The following is a 20912-nucleotide window of genomic DNA, read 5'->3' on the forward strand; positions in this document are numbered from 1 at the left end:
CATATCCCTGGTATAGGTAGTGTGCATTGCAATCTCTGGTGTAACAAAAGCATGTATTAGGGTCAGAAGATCTCTTGGGAGACACGCGGTCTTATTATTATTATCATACAGCGTTTAAATGGTGCCAACACAGTTTGCACTCTGCTTTGCAAAATAAGGGGGACACGGTACAGTTAGAATACAATTAAATACAGAAAGGATAGAAGGGCCCTACTCATTAGACCTTAAAATACAGAGTGATAATTCTTGGCATTCATGCTCAAACGCCATCATGTTCTGATTAACCTTATCACAGTGAATTCTGATTTTTTTTTTATGAAAAAAGAAGTATTCTTCCTTGATTACAAAGCTTTTCTTCTAATATCTGATGCTAAGTGGGGAGTTCTTTCTTTCTAGATTCTCAATTGGTACCTCCTGATCCAAATCCCCATATGCTCAATCAAATTTGTACTGTGATCGTTAAAATAAACATTGCAACCCACAGTTAACTTCAATCATACATTCATTAAAAAATGTCTTACTCCCCAAGAAGAATGAAATCGGCTAAGGTTTCAAACATCTGATAAATACCCGATCCTTCGTTCATACGTTTGACCAGTAAATTCAGGAGATGGGAGATGGGGTAATGAGTTGCTGGCCATGGCATATTATGGTAACGATTTTCAGTCAACCGATGGACAGACTGAGCTAGAAGAAGAACAGATATATTTTCATGTTATAGTGGTACTGTACTTATAAAGTAGTATAATTATGTTTATTCTTGCGCATAGAACTAAGCTTTTTTTATTTGGAAATTTTCCAAGTGGGCAGCCTTAATCCAAAATGCATTAAATTAATTATTTTCATAAAAATTCTACAAGCATTACCCCATAATGGCAACGTGAAAGAAATTTGTTTGAAGTCTCTGCAAATTCATAAAAAAATAAAATAAATCACATGTACATACTGTAAGTTTTCACAGCCTTTGCCATGAAACTCAAAATTGAGCTCAGGTACATCCTGTTTCCACTGATCATCCTTGAGATGTTTCTACAACTTGATTGGAGTCCACCTGTGTTAAACTCAGTTGATTGGACATGATTTGGAAAGGCACACACCTGTCTATATAAGGTCCCACAGTTAACAGTACATGTCAGAGCACAAACCAAGCCATGAAGTCCAAGGAATGGTCTGTAGACCTCCGAGACAGGATTGTATCAAGGCACAGATCTGGGGAAGGGTGCAGAAAAAATTCTGCAGCATAGTGAGCACTGTGGCCTCCATCATCTATAAATGGAAGAAGTTTTGAACCACCGGGACTCTTCTTAGAACGGGCTACACGGCCAAACTGAGCGATCGGGGGAGAAGGGCCTTAGTTAGGAAGGTGACCAAGAACCCGATGGTCACTCTGACAGAGGTCCAGCGTTTTTCTGTGAAGAAAGAAGAACCTTCCAGAAGAACAACCATTTCTGCAGCACTCCACCAATCAGGCCTGTATGGTAGAGTGGCTAGACGGAAGCCACTCCTCAGTAAAAGGCACATGACTACCCACCCGGAGTTTGCCAAAGGGCACCTGAAGGACTCTTAGAACATGAGAAACAAAATTCTCTGGTCTGATGGAATAAAGATTGAACTCTTTGGCCTGAATGGCAAGCGTCATGTCTGGAGCAAACCAGGCAGGGCTCATCACCTGGCCAATACCATCCCTACAGTGAAGCATGGTGGTGGTAGCATTGTGCTGTGGGGATGTTTTTCAGGATCAAGGGAAAGATGAATGCAGCCATGTACAAAGACATCCTTGATGAAAACCTGCTCAAGAGTGCTCTGGCCCTCAGACTGAGGCGAAGGTTCATCTTCCGACAGGACAACCATCCTAAGCACTCAGCCAAGATAACAAAAGAGTGGCTATGGGACAACTTTGTGAATATCCTTGAGTGGGCCAGCCAGAGCCCAGACTTAAACCCCATTGAACATCTCTGGAGAGATCTCAAAATGGCTGTGTAACGATGCTCCCCATCCAACCTGATGATACTTGAGAGGTCCTGCAAAGAATAATGGGAGAAACTGCCCAAAATTAGGTGTGCCAAGCTTGTAGCATCATACTCAAAAAGACTTGAGTCTGTAGTTGGTGCCAAAGGTGCTTCAATAAAGTATTGAGCAAAGGCTGTGAATACTTATGTACATGGGATTTTTTTATTTTTAATAAATTTGCATAGATTTCAAACAAACTTAACGTTAAACAAACTTCTTTAACGTTATCATTATGGGGTATTGTTTGTAGAATTTTGAGGAAAATAATGAATTTAATCCATTTTAGAATAAAGCTGTAACATAACAAAATGAAGCATTGTGAATACTTTCCAGATGCACTGTATGCCCATTTAAGTGAATAGACTTTTATCAACCTGCAAAAGTAATGATGTCTCAAAGAACATTTTGCTAAGTGGGCTGCATGACAACTAATACAGGGCATAACAATATCTATAAAACAGTATTACTCTTACCTTGATAATTATGTGACTTTTCTTTTTTTTTATAGGGAGTGCAATATGTTATGATATTTTGGTTATAGCTAGAGCCTGATCGATTTAGCCATCACTTCATAGATTCTTCAGTAAGATCTCCTTGTCATGATTTGAATTTTTTCCCCGTCTACCGGGTAAGAGTTGGTTATTTCCACCCACCTTTGCATGCTTCAGAAACTCCTGCTGCATTCAATAAGGGAAGTGGGAACCCCTCATAATGGTCACAACAAATATGCAGACCCTGGCAAAATACACTTATCAGGTAGTTTAACTCTCCAGCATCCATCAAAAATTTGTTTTAGGCTGACCCTTATAAAAAAATTGTTATATTTACAACACACATATTTTTGTCTTTGAAAAAAATGTGTAAAAATATAAAACACATTTAAAAAAATTTAGTTAAAAATGTACAAGTTAACATTTTGTGATTTAACCTGCAGTGAATGTTTGTTGAATGTCACAGTCACTGCTTTATAAATATACATGTATATGTTTTAAGTGAAGAAAGCAGTAAAAGAAACAAAAAAGTCAATTTGCTCACCAGTATACCGGAAACCATGGATAAATCCACCGGCTGATTTGCGAAAGTCAATACCATGACTAGCAGTACCCACCACAAATAAACCGTGAGTATGTCTCGCTTCATAGTTCGCATTTAACAAGGGATATTTTTTCTTTAGGCCAATACCAGACTTCAGTCTAATAGACCTGAAGAACAGATACAACATCTTATAACAAACATAATATGACAAACGTCTTTAACGACAAAGCATAAAAACAGACATACTAATAACTGAGAGTGATAATATATGTAGTAAATGGGCTTCAGATTAAAATTTACACCAGGGACACTAACTGCATGGAGTATGTATGTTTTCTTCATGTAAAAACTCTCTTAATGGCAGAGAAGAGTTCTGTAACAGTTTGTAAAATTCTACAGAATGTGTTTACAGGATATAAATGAATATAAAAACACAAATAAAATATGATGAAATATATATCGTTAAGCAAGTGAATTTATCTACACCTCTGCATTTTTTTGTGCCCGAAAATGCACATTAGAGGACATTCTACTACACTAAAGAGCGCTCAATAAATAATTAGGGAGCTCTGTTTATCTTCAAGAGGAATACAATTTAAAGGGTAAGCTCCCCTTTAAACACATTTTCCAAAAAGGTCCCCATGCACCAGTGTTCCCAATTAATTAAAATTATGTGTTCTGTTCTTCAAACAAATGCCCACCACTTCATCTGCTGACACCATTCTCCTCCCCAATCTGTCCTACAGATGGCAGGATACTCCCAGCACCAGATGTGTGGCCCCAGAAATCCACAAATGGGTACTCTAGTACCTGAGTTCCAACAAGAGTTGCATCTCTCCATTTTAGGCTTTTTTAAGCACCTACACACACCTGAAGGTACCGCCACCTGCACACATATCCATGGAAGCTGCATGTATACATGTATGTATGTATGCCCATGGGAATTTGAAACTACAGGAACAAAGGCTGAAGTGTGCAAATAAATGTGTGCACCAGTGCCCACTGCTTACGTGCAGTGACTAGCCTTTTACGTACACCTACAGTCACTGAAAAGGCACTGGAACCTGAACAAATGGATAATCTACACGCAATGCGCATGTTATAATAAATGGTGTTTAGTATTTTGGAAAGCTGCATCACACCTACTTGTGGTTCAGCAGCATGTTGTTTTCTAAATGTTCAAAGCTAAACTGAATCCTCATTTTTTATTACGTTAATGCAGCCAGTCTGCATATACAGTAATACATATAGAGGTCTTTTTACTTTATTTTTTCTTAAACTACTACTTTTTTTAAAAAATACTCTGTGCTGCCAGGGCATAGGAGAGTCTGACCATGGCTCTCTGACACACAGCAGCAGTCTGACTCTCCAGAGGCCTGACATGCCTCCAGGAACACGGCTCTAAAGTGGAAGTAAACTCCCCTATCGTATTCAGCCAAGGAAGCTGCCATCTTTGCCTCTGTTTAGGCCTCATGCACACGAGACGCAGATGAAACCTCTGTTAAAAAAAAGCTGAAACGCGCGTTTAGAAACGCGCGTTTTGCCGCGTTTGCATGTCGCGTTTAGACGCGTTTGCGTTTAGACGCGTTTATAAAGATAACATCATGTAGACCCTCCCCAAGCTCTCAAAGCATTTTTTTAAACTATTTCTGCTATTTTGATCAGAGTGAGCAGCAGCAGCATAGAGAGCAGTTGTACACTTGCATTTGCCGTGTCACTTGCCACGGCACCTGCCACAAGTTGTGGATTGTCCACTTGCCACGTCACTTGCCACAAGTTGGGGATTGTCCACTTGCCACATCACCTGCCACGTCACCTGCCACGTCACCTGCCACAAATTGTGGATTGTCCACTTGCCACGTCACTTGCCACATCAACTGCCACGTCACTTGCCACGAGATGTGGATTGTCCACTTTCCACGTCATCTGCCATGCCACCTGCCACAAGCTGTGGATTGTCCACTTGCCACGTCACCAGCCACATCACCTGCCACAAGTTGTGTATTGTCTACTTGCCGCGTCACTTGCCACATCACCTGCCACGTCACTTGCCACGTCACCTGCCACAAGTTGTGGATTGTTCACTTGCCACGTCACCTGCCACGTCACCTGCCACAAGTTGTGGATTGTCCACTTGCCACGTCACTTGCCACAAGCTGTGGATTGTCCACTTGCCACATCACTTGCCACGTCACCTGCCACATCACTTGCCACGTCACCTGCCACAAGTTTTGGATTGTCCACTTGCCACGTCACTTGCCACGTCACTTGCCACGAGATGTGGATTGTCCACTTTCCACGTCATCTGCCATGCCACCTGCCACAAGCTGTGGATTGTCCACTTGACACGTCACCAGCCACATCACCTGCCACAAGTTGTGGATTGTCCACTTGCCACGTCACTTGCCACATGCTGTGGATTGTCCACTTGCCACATCACTTGCCACGTCACCTGCCACGTCACTTGCCACGTCACCTGCCACAAGTTTTGGATTGTCCACTTGCCACGTCAGCTGCCACGTCACTTGCCACATCACCTGCCACGTCACCTGCCACAAGTTGTGGATTGTCCACTTGCCACGTCACTTGCCACATCACCTGCCACGTCACTTGCCACGAGATGTGGATTGTCCACTTGCCATGTCACTTGCCACGTCACCTGCCACGTCACTTGCCACGTCAGCTGCCACGTCACTTGCCACAAGATGTGGATTGTCCACTTGTCACATCACCTGCCACATCACTTGCCGCATCACCTGCCACAAGTTGTGGATTGTCCACTTGCCACATCACCTGCCACGTCACCTGCCACAAATTGTGGATTGTCCACTTGCCACGTCACTTGCCACATCACCTGCCACGTCACTTGCCACGAGATGTGGATTGTCCACTTTCCACGTCATCTGCCATGCCACCTGCCACAAGCTGTGGATTGTCCACTTGCCACGTCACCAGCCACATCACCTGCCACAAGTTGTGGATTGTCTACTTGCCGCGTCACTTGCCACATCACCTGCCACGTCACTTGCCACATCCCCTGCCACAAGTGGATTGTCCACTTGCCACATCACTTGCCCCATCACCTGCCACAAGTTGTGGATTGTCCACTTGCCACGTCACCTGACACAAGTTGTGGATTGTCCACTCGCCACGTCACTTGCCACATCACCTTCCACAAGTGGATTGTCCACTTGCCACGTCACTTGCCACGTCCCCTGCCACAAGTGGATTGTCCACTTGCCACGTCACTTGCCACGTCACCTGCCACAAGTTATGGATTGTCCACTTGCCACGTCACATGCCAGTCACCTGCCACAAGTTGTTGATTTTCCACTTGCCACGTCACCTGCCAAGTCACTTGCCGCGTCACCTGCCAGGTCACTTGCCACGTCACCTGCCACAAGTTGTCTATTGTCCACTTGCCACGTCACATGCCAGTCACCTGCCACAAGTTGTTGATTTTCCACTTGCCACGTCACCTGCCAAGTCACTTGCCGCGTCACCTGCCAGGTCACTTGCCACAAGTTGTCTATTGTCCACTTTCCACGTCACTTGCCACTTCACCTGCCACGTCACTTGCCACAAGTTGTGGATTGTCCACTTGCCACATCACTTGCCACCTGCCATGTCACTTGCCACAAGTTGTGGATTGTCCACTTGCCACGTCACTTGCCACAAGTTGTGGATTGTCCACTTGCAATTGCAATTGTTTAAAATATTTTTCTAATGGTTTTTCATCATTTGCAATCATTTTTGAGATTTTTAATGTAAAAAAAAAGGTCACCTTTAAAAACGCATATAAACGCAAACGCGGCTAAACGCGGTAGCGGCGTTTTGCCGCGTTTTACCGCGTTTTGCGTCTGAAACGCAGAAATTTTTGTTTCTGAACGCATTTTTTTGCTTCTGGAAAAACGAGATTAAACGCAACTGCATATAAACGGAAAAAAACGAGACTGTGTGCATGGACACATAGGATAACATTGAATGAGTTCAGGTGCAGTTGAAAAAACTGTCCAACTGCATCTGAACGCGCGTTTAACTGCGTCTCGTGTGCATGAGGCTTAATCTTCAACTGCTATGGTGCTGCACATGTGATTCGTTATGACACCAGCCATTGGATGGTTTGATAGTTTGGCTGAGAGCACAGCCAATGTGCAGTTAGCATTCCCGGCATACCTTTTTTTTTTTTAACTGTTTAAATCCATGGGTTTACTTCCACTTTTGTAATCAACAGCACATTTATTTCCTGAGTGGCACTATTACTTGGAACACTATTTGACAGGGTATTTTAACCCTTGCTGCTGTACTTAGTAGTGTAAAAAAGAAGTAAACAAGCCCTTCATGTATTACTGTATATGCAACCTGGTGGCATCACAGTAATAAATAACAAGGGTTCAATTGAACTTTAAACCTTGTAAGTTATTGCACAAAATTACGCACATATAATAAGCTGTCTATAAATGTTTACGATTGCCAAGCTACATCATAGTATAGCAAATAATAATTGTTTACCTTTACAATACAAGTTGTAAAAATACATTAAGCAAATTCAAAGAAATCACACATTATATAACTTCAGGTGCCAGTAAGATATCGTTCATATCTAAATGTTTTAAAGGGGAAAACCATTTTCGTTTAAGAAAAAAATAGTATACAAAATTACCACACAAGCCATTTTAGAATTGAGTGATATTAAAAATGCTGTCACTTTCTAACTAGTGAAGAGTGTGTGTATGATATATTTATATAATATACACACACAATGATTTTTCATATCATGCTCTATATCAATAAAGAGAAGAAATAATTCTTTATTACTTATCAAATATTGAGAAATCAAATCTCCATCCTAAGCAACGAATGACACGGTCATATGGTTCTCGAGCTGCAAAGTTATCTAGATCATCCTTTGGAAGCATGGTAGGAGGATTAATTGTGTCATTATTTGTAGAGTTAATAGAATTTTTTAGATAATGCTTATGGGTTACGTAGAGTTTTCCAGACTCATCGCGGACTAATGCCAGGTCAGATATATCGCCTTCTAAAAGTCCATCCAAGGACTTCAGCTGGTATGTGTCCAAAAGTCCATTGTTAATAGCTCTGCAGAAAGAAGCATAAAAGAAGAAAGTGTTTTTGGAAGGTTCTGTTATCTATGACTGCCATGGAAAAAAAATAGATTTTTATTTATTACACACTGCAATTAGTAAAAGTGTTCAGTTCTTTACTTAATGGCATTTAATTCACTCACCTTAAATCCCCCACATAGTGTGTAGACCAAGAAAGACGAACTCTTGAGCGACCAAGCATGTGTATAAAATTGGTATATCCCAGGATATTGTCAGCTGTCTCAAATGCAGAGTTCCCACGCCCCAGAATAAGAACACTCTGTCCCGTAAAATTCTGAGGGTCTACAGACACAGTCTCATAACCCTCCGTATATTCTGCACCAGGAAAGTTTACCACATTAGGCAGAGATAAGCCACTGGCCACCAACAAAACACTGAAACAGACAAGAAACCAATAATTATACAGATAATCCACACTGACAAAATCAACAAAATGTAAATTATTCACAAATACATATAAAAACAAGCAAATATGATTATGTGCATATCTTTATGTGAGCCAGTAGGTATATATTACCGTATATACTCGAGTATAAGCCGAGATTTTCAGCCTCTTTTTTGAGGCTGAAAGTGCCCCCTCGGCTTATACTCGAGTCACCGCTGTCTGACTGCTCGATCAGCGTATCGAGCAGACAGACGGCGGACATTAAAATTCAAAAGCCGCGCCTCCTTCTCCGCCTCCGCCTGTGATAGGCGGAACACTGAATTTCCCAGCAGTCAGTGTTCCGCCTATCACGGACATCCGTTCATTCTCATACTACGGACGAGTATGAGAGGATGTCCGTGATAGGCGGAACACAGGCTGCTGGGAAATTCAGTGTTCCGCCTATCACAGGCGGAGGCGGAGGCGCGGCTTTTGAATTGTAGAATGGCCGCCGAGAAGAGCGGCGATCCTGGAGCGGCGATCCATCGGCACGACACGGGACGGAGGAGGCACGGGACGGAGGAGGCTCGGGACGACGGCGGCTCGGGACGGAGGCTTGGGACACAGGTAGGCTGGACACACACACAAGGCTGCACGGACACACACACACACACACACACACACACACAGGGATGGATGGATGGATGGATGGATACACACACACACACACACACAGGGATGGATGGATGGATACACACACACACACACACACACACACACAGGGATGGATGGATGGATGGATGGATACACACACACACACACACACACACACACAGGGATGGATGGATGGATGAATACACACACACACACACACACACACACACACACAGGGATGGATGGATGGATGGATACACACACAGGGATGGATGGACGGACACACACACAGGGATGGATGGATGGATGGACACACACACAGGGATGGATGGACGGACACACACACAGGGATGGACGGACACACAGGGATGGACAGCCATGTCTCACCCTCGGCTTATACACGAGTCAATAAGTTTTCCAGTTTTTTGGGGGTAAATTGGGGGCCTCGGCTTATATTCGGGTCGGCCTATACTCGAGTATATACAACTTGGAAATAAATCATACTTTAATACAAGACACAGTAGCTTTGTTATATATATATTACAAAGGTGACATCAGTACTACTGATGAGCTGAACATACCCGGGTTCAGTTCGAGCAGAGTTCAGCGAACATGGCTAAAGTTAGGGTGTCAATTCTGAAACCCAATAAAATTCAGTGGGAACCAAATGTGAAACAACTGTTCTGACTATTTTCTAGGTTAACAGGCAGGGAACTGTAAAACGGCATGAGGTGCTGGGTACTGCCATGGGGAATATTTACCAAAGCAAAAATTTAAAAATGTTGTATGGCTGAGGGAGGTTATTTTAGTAATGCTTAAAATAAAACATTAAAAATGCAAAACGTCATTAAATATTATATCTGGGAGATGCCCTCACCCTGCCTGTGAAGTGGCGCATCTGTATTGTTTATATAATACAAAGTACCGCTCTAGGTGGTGCCATGAGCAGCTCGTACCACACAGTCCAAGTGTAGGTCCAGCTCATTACTGCAGCAGATACAGTAGATACATTATCTCACAAAAATGAGTACACCCCTCACGTTTGTTTGTGAATATTTTAATATATCTTTTCATGTGACAATACTAAAGAAATGACACTGTACTACAATGTAAAGTAGTGAGTGTAGAACTTGTATAACAGTGTAAATTTGCTGTCCCCTCAAAATAACTCAACACACAGCCATTATTGTCTAAACTGCTGGCAACAAAAGTGAGTACACCCCTAAGTGAAAATGTCTAAATTGGGTCCAAAGTGTCAATATTTTGTGTGGTCACCATTATTTTCCAGCACTGCCTTAACCCTCTTGTGCCCCAGAGCTTCACAGGTTTCCTCTGGAGTCCTCTTCCACTCCTCCATGATGACATCATGGAGCTGGTGGATGTTAGAGACCTTGCGTTCCTCCACCTTCCATTTAAGGATGCCCCACAGATGCTCAATAGGGTTTAGGTCTGGAGACATGCTTGGCCAGTCCATCACCTTTACCCTCAGCTTCTTTAGCAAGGCAGTGGTCATCTTGAAGGTGTGTTTGGCGTTGCTATCATGTTGGAATACTGCCCTGCGGCCCAAAGGGAGGGGATAATGCTCTGCTTTAGTATGTCACAGTGCATGTTGGCATTCATGGTTCCCTCAATAAACTGTAGCTCCCCACTGGTGGCAGCACTCATGCAGCCCCAGACCATGACACTCCCACAACCATGCTTGACTGTAGGATTGACACACTTGTCTTTGTACTCCTTACCTGGTTGCGGCCACACACGCTTGACACCATCCAGTAATTCATGACCTTAGTCTGCTTGTCTTCAGCAGACTGTTTGTGGGCTTTCTTGTGCATCATCTTTAAAAGAGGCTTCCTTCTGGGACAACAGCCATGCAGACCAATTTGATGCAGCGTGCGGCGTATGGTCTGAGCATTGACAGGCTGACCCCTCACCCCTTCAACCTCTGCAGCAATGCTGGCAATGTCTATTTTCCAAAGACAACCTCTGGATATGACGCTGAACACATGCACTCAGCTTCTTTGGTTGATCATGATGAGGCCTGATCTGAGAGAACCTGTCCTGTTAAACCGCTGTATGTTCTTGGCCACCATGATGCAGCTCAGTTTCAGGGTCTTGGCAATCTTCTTATAGCCTAGACCAGTGATGGCGAACCTTGGCACCCCAGGTGTTTTGGAACTACATTTCCCATGATGCTCGGCTACACTTCAGAGTGCATGAGCTTCATGGGAAATGTAGTTCAAAAACATCTGGAGTGCCAAGGTTCGCCATCACTGGCCTAGACCATCTTAATATAGAGCAAATTCTTTTTTTCAGATCCTTAGAGAGTTCTTTGTCATGAGTTGCCATGTTGAACTTCCAGTGACCAGTATGAGAGAGTGAGAGCGATAACACCAAATTTAACACACCTGCTCCTCATTCATACCCGAGACCTTGTAACACTAAAAAGTCACATGACACCGGGGAGGGAAAATTGATAATTGGGCCCTATTTGGACATTTTCCCTTAGGGGTGTATTCACTTTTGTTGCCAGCGGTTTAGACAATAATGGCTGTGTGTTCAGTGATTTTGAGGGGACAGCAAATTTACACTGTTATACAAGCTGTACACTCACTACTTTACATTGTAGCAAACTGTCGTTTCTTCAGTGTTGTCACATGAAAAGATATAATAAAATATTTACAAAAATGTGAGGGGTGTACTCACTTTTGTGAGATACTGTAATTGCGCACGTGTAAATGCCAACCTCTTTATTCCATCCCTATAACATGTAAAACCACATCCATTGTGTAACAAGAGAAGAGAAGCTGCTAATGTGTTTCACACACCTAAGCATAGCAGCTATGATTAGGCACTTAACGGCATGAAACATGTTAACAGCTTTTCCTCTCTTGTTGTGCTGGGGATGTGGTTTGATATTTTAAATTATGAAATAAGAAGTTGGCATTTACCAGTGTGTGCTCATCCACTGGAGTTGTGTTATATGATGTATACAACCTACTACAGCAACACTGACATTTACAAGGAAAAGTTTGTTTAACTACTTAAACTCAAGTTTTCACCCTTTTCACGACCAGGCCATTTTTTGCTTTTTAGCACTGTACTAATTTAACTGGTAATTGCATGCTCATGCAACACTATAACCAAACAAAAAAGAAGAAAAAAGAAAGAAAATTCTGAAAAAAAAAACAATATTTTTTACTTTCTGCTACAAAACACATCCAATAATAAAGAAAAAAAGAAAATCTAATTTCTTCATAAATTTTGTTCAAAATGTATTCTGCCACATCTCTTTGATAAAAAAAATCCCAGTACGTGTATATTAATATTTGGGTGAAAAATATACCACCTACAAACTATGGTATACAGGATTTTTTTTTATTTATACAACTAATGGCGGCAATCAGGGACTTATCGACTTATCATGGGACTGCGATAGTACAGAAGACAATCTGACACTAACCGACACGGGGGGGGGGGGGTGGGGGTGAGAACTGACTAGTGCCACTGACATCACCAGCGACATTAACACAGTGATCAGTGCTAATACTATAACCTGCCATTCTTCTATTGACATTTGCTAAGAAGGGGTTAACATCTAGGACAATCAAGGGGTTAAATGTATGCCTAAGGGCCCAACAGGGGGCTCCGGGCTGGGATTGCACACTGCCGATCAGCAGGTCATGGCAATGAATGATTGGCCAGGACTTGCTCACATGCTTCCGCTGTGTACAATTACAGTGGGTGTTGGCAGGGGGGCACACTAAACCCAGAAGCAAGCAGAAATGTACGGGTACGTCACTTTGCCTATGCAGGTAGCCTGATCGTAGTACATTGCAGGCTGGGGGTTCCGCAAGTGGTTAAATTGCTGGCAAAATGACAGCTCCCTGTCGCTTCATTCTGATTGTAAACAAAGCAGTCAGGAATTCTATTAACTTATACTAGACCCTTATCCTGGAAGCAATGAAGCTAAAAAAGACATGTCACATTAAAGACACACTGATCAAAGCCTACATATCTATTTTTAGATATATTATTTTTAGTTAATTATATTTAAAGTAACTGATATAGCAGAGCTTCTCTTATAAGAGTTATATTTTTTCAATCATTTGACTTTCTAGGCTATATTTGTTTTAGCTTACTTGCAGTCATGTTGTTGTCCTGTTTGATCCATAAGTAGAAATAGATGTCCATTCCATGCTTTTGGGTTGGTTTCTATCCTGATGTTTTTGATATCTGTTCCATAACGCACATTGATTCCAATACTGAAATTTTGTAAATACCTCACCATATCATCCGCATGCGGAAAGAAATCATGTGAATATTGCCCAAAAAGCAACCGTTCATCTTTGCTTAGCAGAGAATTCCAGTCATGACGAAAATTAAATTCTTTGTTTTTCCGGCCAGTAAATTGTTTGTTTATGCTAATTAATTTACGGTGCCGTGGAAGATTAAAAAAGAAGCTACCAGGTCTATGGTTCCTTTCAAAGACTACATAATCCCTCCCAGAATCTTCAAGAAACTTTGCAATCTGAAGCCCTCCAGGACCAGCTCCAAGGACACAGTAATCATAGGAGTGTAGCTTTGAGAAAACCGGTGGAAGGCTTAAAAGAAATATCATCTGCATAAACTGCATTCTGCACAATAAAAAATGTTAAGTTACAGCACACAAATATCTTGAAACATGAATATTATTTTCAGTGAGAAAACAGCAATTGATATGCACCATGATACCTCTTATGACATCATGCACTGCTTATGCATTAAGGCCTAAGTGCAATCAAAAGAAAAAACTGAAAAATCAGCACAAGGGACGTAACTTACAGTCAGCTTATGCTTCTTCTGTTAGCAGAAATCCTCCTCCATCCATTACCATGTCATAAATTTCAAGAGTGATGAGGGTTAATAAAAGGGGCTGTAACAGGCTCTATTATGAATGATCTATTCTATGAATGAAACAGGATCTTTGAATGGAGAGGGCAGACCCTTTAATCATCTGCTGTCATCCGTTCATAGATCCCATTTAATCCACAGGAGCTGTAGTATGTCAAATTTGAACAGAGCAGCTGAATGGAAAAGGCACTCATCGGGCTCTCTTGATGAGCACCTGTGAAAGTTCCCACAGTTCTAATACCCACGCCACACTGGAAGATTATGACAGTGGGGGTGAGGAATGTCATGAATGGGGGAGGATTTCTGCTAACAGAATAGACAACGGCACAAGGGATACATCCTACTGACTGGAAGTAATGTCCCTTGGGCTGATTTTTATGTTTTGGCTACAGTTAGACTTTAAAGTGGTTGTAAACCTGTACATATACCCAGTGAAGTGACTGGCCTCAGGTGATATACAGAGATGAAACAAATCCCCCTACATACGTTGTACCAGTCTATCTGCAGTCTTCTCTTTTATACATCTGTTGAAAGTGCAGAATTTAAATAGCTTGTCTGAGCGTTCAGAAAAAAGGGACGGAGAGCTGAAATTACACTCTGCAGAGCTCAGTGAGGAGAGCACTGAGGGCTTATTGGAGAGAAGGGAGACGCCTCCCCTCCACACAGCTTACAGGAACAGAGCTGAGGCTGTCAATCTACTAGAGATCCCTCCCGTCACCATTTTTCTTTTGGTGTCAGGAAAACTTGTCAGAAGTGATTCATGCTGATAGCAGAGGAATGAAGCAGCATAGAGAAATGACACTTAGTGTTCCTAATTGAGACAAGTACACACTATAGAGGCATATGCTGTGTTCATATTTCATGCCTGAGGTTTACAACCACTTTAAAACACAGACAAAGGCATGTAATAATGCACCTAGTCTTTGCAAGAAATACATGTCTTTTTATTTTTTATGATTTATCAGAAAAAACAGCCAGTTATCTTTTATGTTATACGTAGGACATTCAGGATCTGTTTAGTTGTATGTACAATATGCCTGTATCAAAAATGTTGTCACGCCAGCTATATGTATATTTTTTCATGGAATATACCCATAGTGGTCAGAATAACAGAAGACACTGTTCAGTACTGCATTGGACAAAATTTGTCCCTGATAACATTTGGTACAGTTCATTTCACTAACTCTACAACATTGTTGTAGTGTTTCTGATGACACAGATATCAGCATATAACACAAAGAGGCAGGTTTACTAAAGGCAAACAGGCAGCTCACTTTGCAAGGGAATTTTCCCTTAGCTTAGTGAATGTGATCAAAATTGATTTGCAAAGAATACCCAATAACGTGCATGGAAAAAAAACCAGTATTTTTTGCTTGAGCATGATAGAATGATGGAAGTCAGCACAGCTTCACCTCATGCCGCGTACACACGGGCGGACTGTATGGCCTACTTAGTCCGCCGAAACACATTTCAGCGGACAGTCCGCTCGTGTGTGGGCTTCAGCCGACTTTTTCAGCGTGCAGTCTGGCGTACTAAGTATTTCGGATTTTTGGAAATTCTGTCCGTCGTACTTTGGTTTCAGCGGACAATCCGCTCGTCAGTAGGCTAGTTCGACGGACTAAGAATGGCGCATGCTCAGAAAGGATTTACACGGCGGAAAGGTGCTTTGCTGTGTATTGGACTTCCTATTTCTAGTCCCGTAGTACGTGCTGTACACGTCATCGCGCAAGCTTTCGTCGGACTGTTTGGCTATCCGTGTGCGGTCAAGTCCGTTCAGTGGAAAGTATGACGGACTGTCCGTCGGATTGTATGACGGACTAAGTATGCCATACAATCCGCTCGTGTGTACACCGCATTATTCATTAAGCTGTAGGAAAATTCCCAGGTAAAGTGACTAGCCGACTTACCTTTAGTAAATAAACCCCATACTGCCTACAGTTGATGGGTGAATGTTCTGCTTTAGACAACTGGCCTTATCCAAAATGTGGTATTTGTCACCCTAAGTCTGCCTGTTCTGTCCCCAATGCACATTACCCTGTGTGCAGCTCAACAATGCGCTAAACCCTCCTATCCACCAATAAATCACACTATATAAACTCATTTTGATTTTTTTTTTTTAAAGAATACAGTGGGTGGAATGCCTTACCATCAGAATACATGTAATGGGACAAATAAAGTAATATGACACCAGACATTTGATGGTCTAACACAGGGGTAGGCAACCCCCGGCACTGGTGCGCAAGCAGCATGCAAAGCCTTTTTTTCTAGCACTTGACTCCCTCTCCATCAGCAGAGCAGTGCAGGGAAGTGTCGGTGAGACACTATGCATTCCAATCTCACAATTCCCCATGCTGTACCTGCACTGAGGGGAGGCACTGTGCCCCCACACATTGCAAAAGATGGGAAACATTGATTGGTTATCTAACTTTGTTGTAGCTGCGACCGTCAGCTCTTGTGATAGGGAAGAGATTGGGTGCAGTTTTGCTAGGGGGCGGTCCCTGTTTCCAGGAGGAGGAAGACCGTGATTGGCCACTGCCAAAGCCAATCACAGTCTTGCTAGCCCTGCCCACCATCTGGAGAAAGATGGTTCCTACTACCAATGTCAGAAAGAAGGGATTTTCATGTGACTGAGAAAAACACAATTAGGTGACAGTTTGTGAAATTACTGTTGAGCTTCTAGCAACTTTGTTGAACAAAAAAATTATATATATTTATGTGTTTTGTGTGTATATGTCACTTACTACTGACCCCTCAGCTCTGCATCATCTACTACCACCAACCTCTGAACTCTGCGTCACTTACACCCGACCCCTGAACTTTGGGTCACTTACTACTGAACCCCTGCACTCTGTGTACCTTTAAGCCTCAGCTGCGGGGGCTTGATCTTGCATACAGGCCCACTGTTTCAGAAAATGCCCCTGACCTGAGCTTATCATTGTGCATCCATTCCAGATGCTTGTTTGTGACATCACATACAAGCACATGGGCTGGATGTGAGTGGTGGATCAATGGGGATGAGTGTGCCAGGACAGGCAGATGTGTCTCATCTCTGCTTCCTTGCACCACTCTGCATATCACACATATCATAGATGAGAAGAGGGTACAGTGGTGGGGCAGAGGTGCAGTGGTGGGGCAGATGAGTAAGAGGGTACAACGGTGAGACAAAAGAGCACAGTACAGTACAGTGATAGAGCAGATGAACAGAGGGTTACAAGGGTGGGACAGATGACAGTTGTCAATCATGGCATACCTTCAATATAACTGTTTTGGGAAGACAATTAAATGGATGGGTTTAGTGCGACTTTAAGCCCATTTCAAACATATTTGTATGTTTAGGAGAGATATAAAGGGAGAGATTTACTAAAACTGGTGCACTCAGAATCTGGTGCAGCTGTCATAGTAACCACTCAGCTTCCAGGTTTTGGCCGGGTTCACACTGGTGCAAGACGACACTCGTCCTACTTTGGATCCGACTTTGCCCTGCGACTTGAAGTCAGAGACATGTCCAACTTCAATGAACAGGGAAACAACTTGGATCCCCGCCAATACCAGGCACTGTGTTTGGTATGAATCTTGAGGGAACTCCACGCCAAGTTTTAAATAAAAAACTGGCATGGGTTCCCCCTCCAAGGGCATACCAGGTCCTTCGGTCTGTATGGATTTTAAGGAGAAGAGGTCCTTGTCCTCATCAACATGGAGACAAGGTGCTTTGGGGTAGGGGGGCCGCAGTGCGCTCGCTCGTCCCCAACCCCTTTACTGCCCTGCCGGTCTACATGCTCGGATAAGGGTCTGGTGTGGACTGTGGAGTTCCCCTTACAATCCATGTCAGACCGAAGGGCCTGGTGTGCTCTTGGGGGGAAGTCCATGCCAGTTTTTTATTTAAAATTTAGCATGGAGGGGGACTCAAGATCATCAGAGCACAAGTCGCATGCCAAAGTCGGATCAGGCAAGACAGCGATCCGACTTCAATGATATTCAATGGGCTGAAGTAGGATCAAAGTCATACCAAAGTAGTGCAGGGAGCATTTTCAAAGTCAGACCGACTTGTGTCGGACCCTTTAAGACGGCTCCCATAGGGAAACATTGATTTTCATACGTCATGCGACATGAGCTCCCAATGTTGGAGCGTTTGTTGCACCAATGTGAACCCAGCCTTTATTGGCAAAGCTTAATTGAACAAGCTGAAGTTAATAGTCGATTGATTACTAAGCTTAGCTACACCATATTCTTTATGCATAATATTATGTGTTCTGGTATTAGTCAGTGTATCTCATAATTGTGTTGTAATGTTAACTGCTCTGGTAATTTGTCATAAAACCCCAACCCCCAGACATCATGTGAGATATTGCGCTTCTCTGCTTAAAGACAAAACAAGAGCAGGTGACCATTCTTCTCTGGGAGTTGTTTAGGTACTCATATCAGTACTCAAATCGCTACTCATATTGGTACTCATATCAGAACTCATATCAGTACTCATATCAATACTCATATCGCAACTTTTATCAGTACTCATGTCAGAACTCATATCAGTACTCATATCATTATTCATATCAGAACTCATATGGGTTCTCATATCAGTACTCATATCGGTACTCATATCAGTAATCATATTGGTACTCATATCATAACTCATATCAGTACTCATATCGGTACTCATATCGGTACTCATATCAATACTCATATCGGTATACATATCAGAACTCATATCAGTATTCATATCGGTACTCATGCCAGAACTGATATCGGTACTCATATCGGTACTTATATCAGTACTCATATCAGAACTCATATCGGTACTCATATCGGCACTCATATCAGAACTCATATGGGTACTCATATCAGTATTCATATCGGTACTCATATTGGTACTATCAGTTCTCATATCGGTACTCATATTGGTACTATCAGTTCTCATATCGGTACTCATGCCAGAACTGATATTGGTTCTCATATCGGTACTCATATCAGTACTCATATCAGTACTCATATCAGTACTCATATAAACAGATCTGATAGGAGTTACCGGACATCTACACTATACAGTCTTGAGTACTTTCCGGAGTTCAGCTTTAATATAAAACAAATGTCAATATTTTTGTTGCTCTGTTGCTACTCACCTCTCATACATAACCTCAGATAAAGTGATCATTCATCGCAGTTCCAACCTATAAACGCCAAGGAATGAATAAGCCCCTCATATGACAGAAGAATGTGAGATTTGGGAGAGTTTCTAGAGAAAAACAAATGAAATGAGACAAATCAGTTCCATTCCAGTATCAGAAACTCTCTATGACAAACATGAAAAGGAATAGTAACAGATGACAGAGGAGGTCTAATCACCATCACTGGCTGTCACATCATCTCAGCATAAATCCTGCAGCCTCCACAATGACAGCTCTCCTGGAGGGCAGATCCTGGTCATCACAGCTCACCACTGATCTCATACACCTCAGCTATAACAACACAACGATCACATAAATCCGCAGAATACAGAAATCGGTGCCCTGTCCCTTTATTATGATCTGCCTTCATCGCTCCATTCATTTCCGTACAGCAAAACTCTATCCAATGTGAGGATGGACTGATGTCACGTGGTGTTCTGCTTTCAAGGCACAGCTATTCAGAGGGCTAAGAGCGACTCCTACTGGCCGTCTGTATAAAGAGGTTTTCTATCATTCACCTTCATGCTGTGCACTTAAAGTGGAGGGCCACCCTGAAAACAAAAAAAAATATTAAAAATTACAAAAAAATATAAAAATGAAAAAAATTTTTTTTTTTTACTTACCAGAAATGCCTGTTGCTAGGCACTTTCTCCTAATCTTCCTCTTCCTCCTCCGCAGAGATCTTCTGTCTTCGTCGCTGCGTCTTCTGGGTATAGGGTTGCCACCTTTTCTTCAAGCCAAACCCGAACACTTCAGCAGGGCTTAGCATTTTTTGTGTAGCATAGACTATGAGATTGTAAAATACCTGGGACACCTCTGTGTGCCCTAGGGAAGTAGTAACGCAGCAAGCGCAGCGTTGAATTGTGGGTGTAGCCAATTGCAAATAGTGCAGGTGTGTGTAATGTACAATATAGTGTATATGTAGTATGTAATGTTTGGTGGGGAGCCTCCCAGTGTAATTTTCCTGTAAGGCATTGGCGGTGCATGATACATGAGCCTAAGTATGTATACGTATTGTATGGGGGGGGGGGGGGAGTGACTCTGGTCACCATAGAGCACCTTCTGCAGAGTGAATGCAATAAGGTAAGGTGGGGGGGGGGAGCTACTGATATAAGGGGTAACCTCTATATCAGTGCCCCTTTACCTTACTATATTCACTGCCCCTACATCAGTGATCCCCTTTAGACAGGCCTTGCTACGCTGTCACTGACCACCACTCAGGTCCACCATGCAGGGCTCAGTTAGATGGTCCTCTCTGAGCTCCAGCTTGGTGGCTCTCGTTTCATCCTATATTAGACTAGGAGACTGCGCTGCCATAATACAAGAGATGATCAGAGGCTACAGACATAAAACAAGAGATTGCCAGAGACTGCAAACATGCTACAGGAGATGGTAAGAAACTGCATACATCATGCAAGAGATGGAGAGTGTGCGGACATGGTACAAAAGATGGTCAGAGACTGCATACATGGTACAGGAGATGGTCAGAGACTGCAGACATAGTATAGGAGATGGTCAGAGACTGCATACATAATACAGGAGATGGTCAGAGTGTCTGAGCACATGGTACAGGGAATGGTCAGAGACTGCAGATATAGTACAGTAGATGTTAAGAAACTGCATACATGATGCAGTAGATGGTCAGAGAGTGTGCGGACCTGGTACAGGAGA

At 42.7% G+C, this 20912-nt stretch overlaps 1 protein-coding gene across 1 annotated transcript in view; it reads right to left on the bottom strand.

Annotated features, from left to right (window-relative positions):
- Positions 1–19664, bottom strand: part of FOXRED2 (FAD dependent oxidoreductase domain containing 2) — a 46142-nt gene extending 26478 nt beyond the window's left edge. The window contains exons 1-7 of the mRNA XM_077452593.1: positions 19420–19664; positions 19197–19309; positions 13329–13823; positions 8294–8545; positions 7864–8145; positions 3046–3212; positions 522–687 (exon numbers count right to left, since the gene is read on the bottom strand). Coding sequence (XP_077308719.1) covers positions 522–687; positions 3046–3212; positions 7864–8145; positions 8294–8545; positions 13329–13823; positions 19197–19228 — 1394 coding nt within the window. The 5' untranslated portion in view covers positions 19229–19309; positions 19420–19664. The remainder of the gene's footprint in view (positions 1–521; positions 688–3045; positions 3213–7863; positions 8146–8293; positions 8546–13328; positions 13824–19196; positions 19310–19419) is intronic.
- Between the last annotated feature and the right edge of the window lie 1248 nt (positions 19665–20912).

The sequence above is a fragment of the Lithobates pipiens genome, unplaced genomic scaffold, assembly GCF_037356315.1.
Source record: "Lithobates pipiens isolate NorthernLeopardFrog02 unplaced genomic scaffold, aLitPip1_a1.2 Scaffold_23, whole genome shotgun sequence".
In the NCBI taxonomy this organism is placed as follows: domain Eukaryota; kingdom Metazoa; phylum Chordata; class Amphibia; order Anura; family Ranidae; genus Lithobates; species Lithobates pipiens.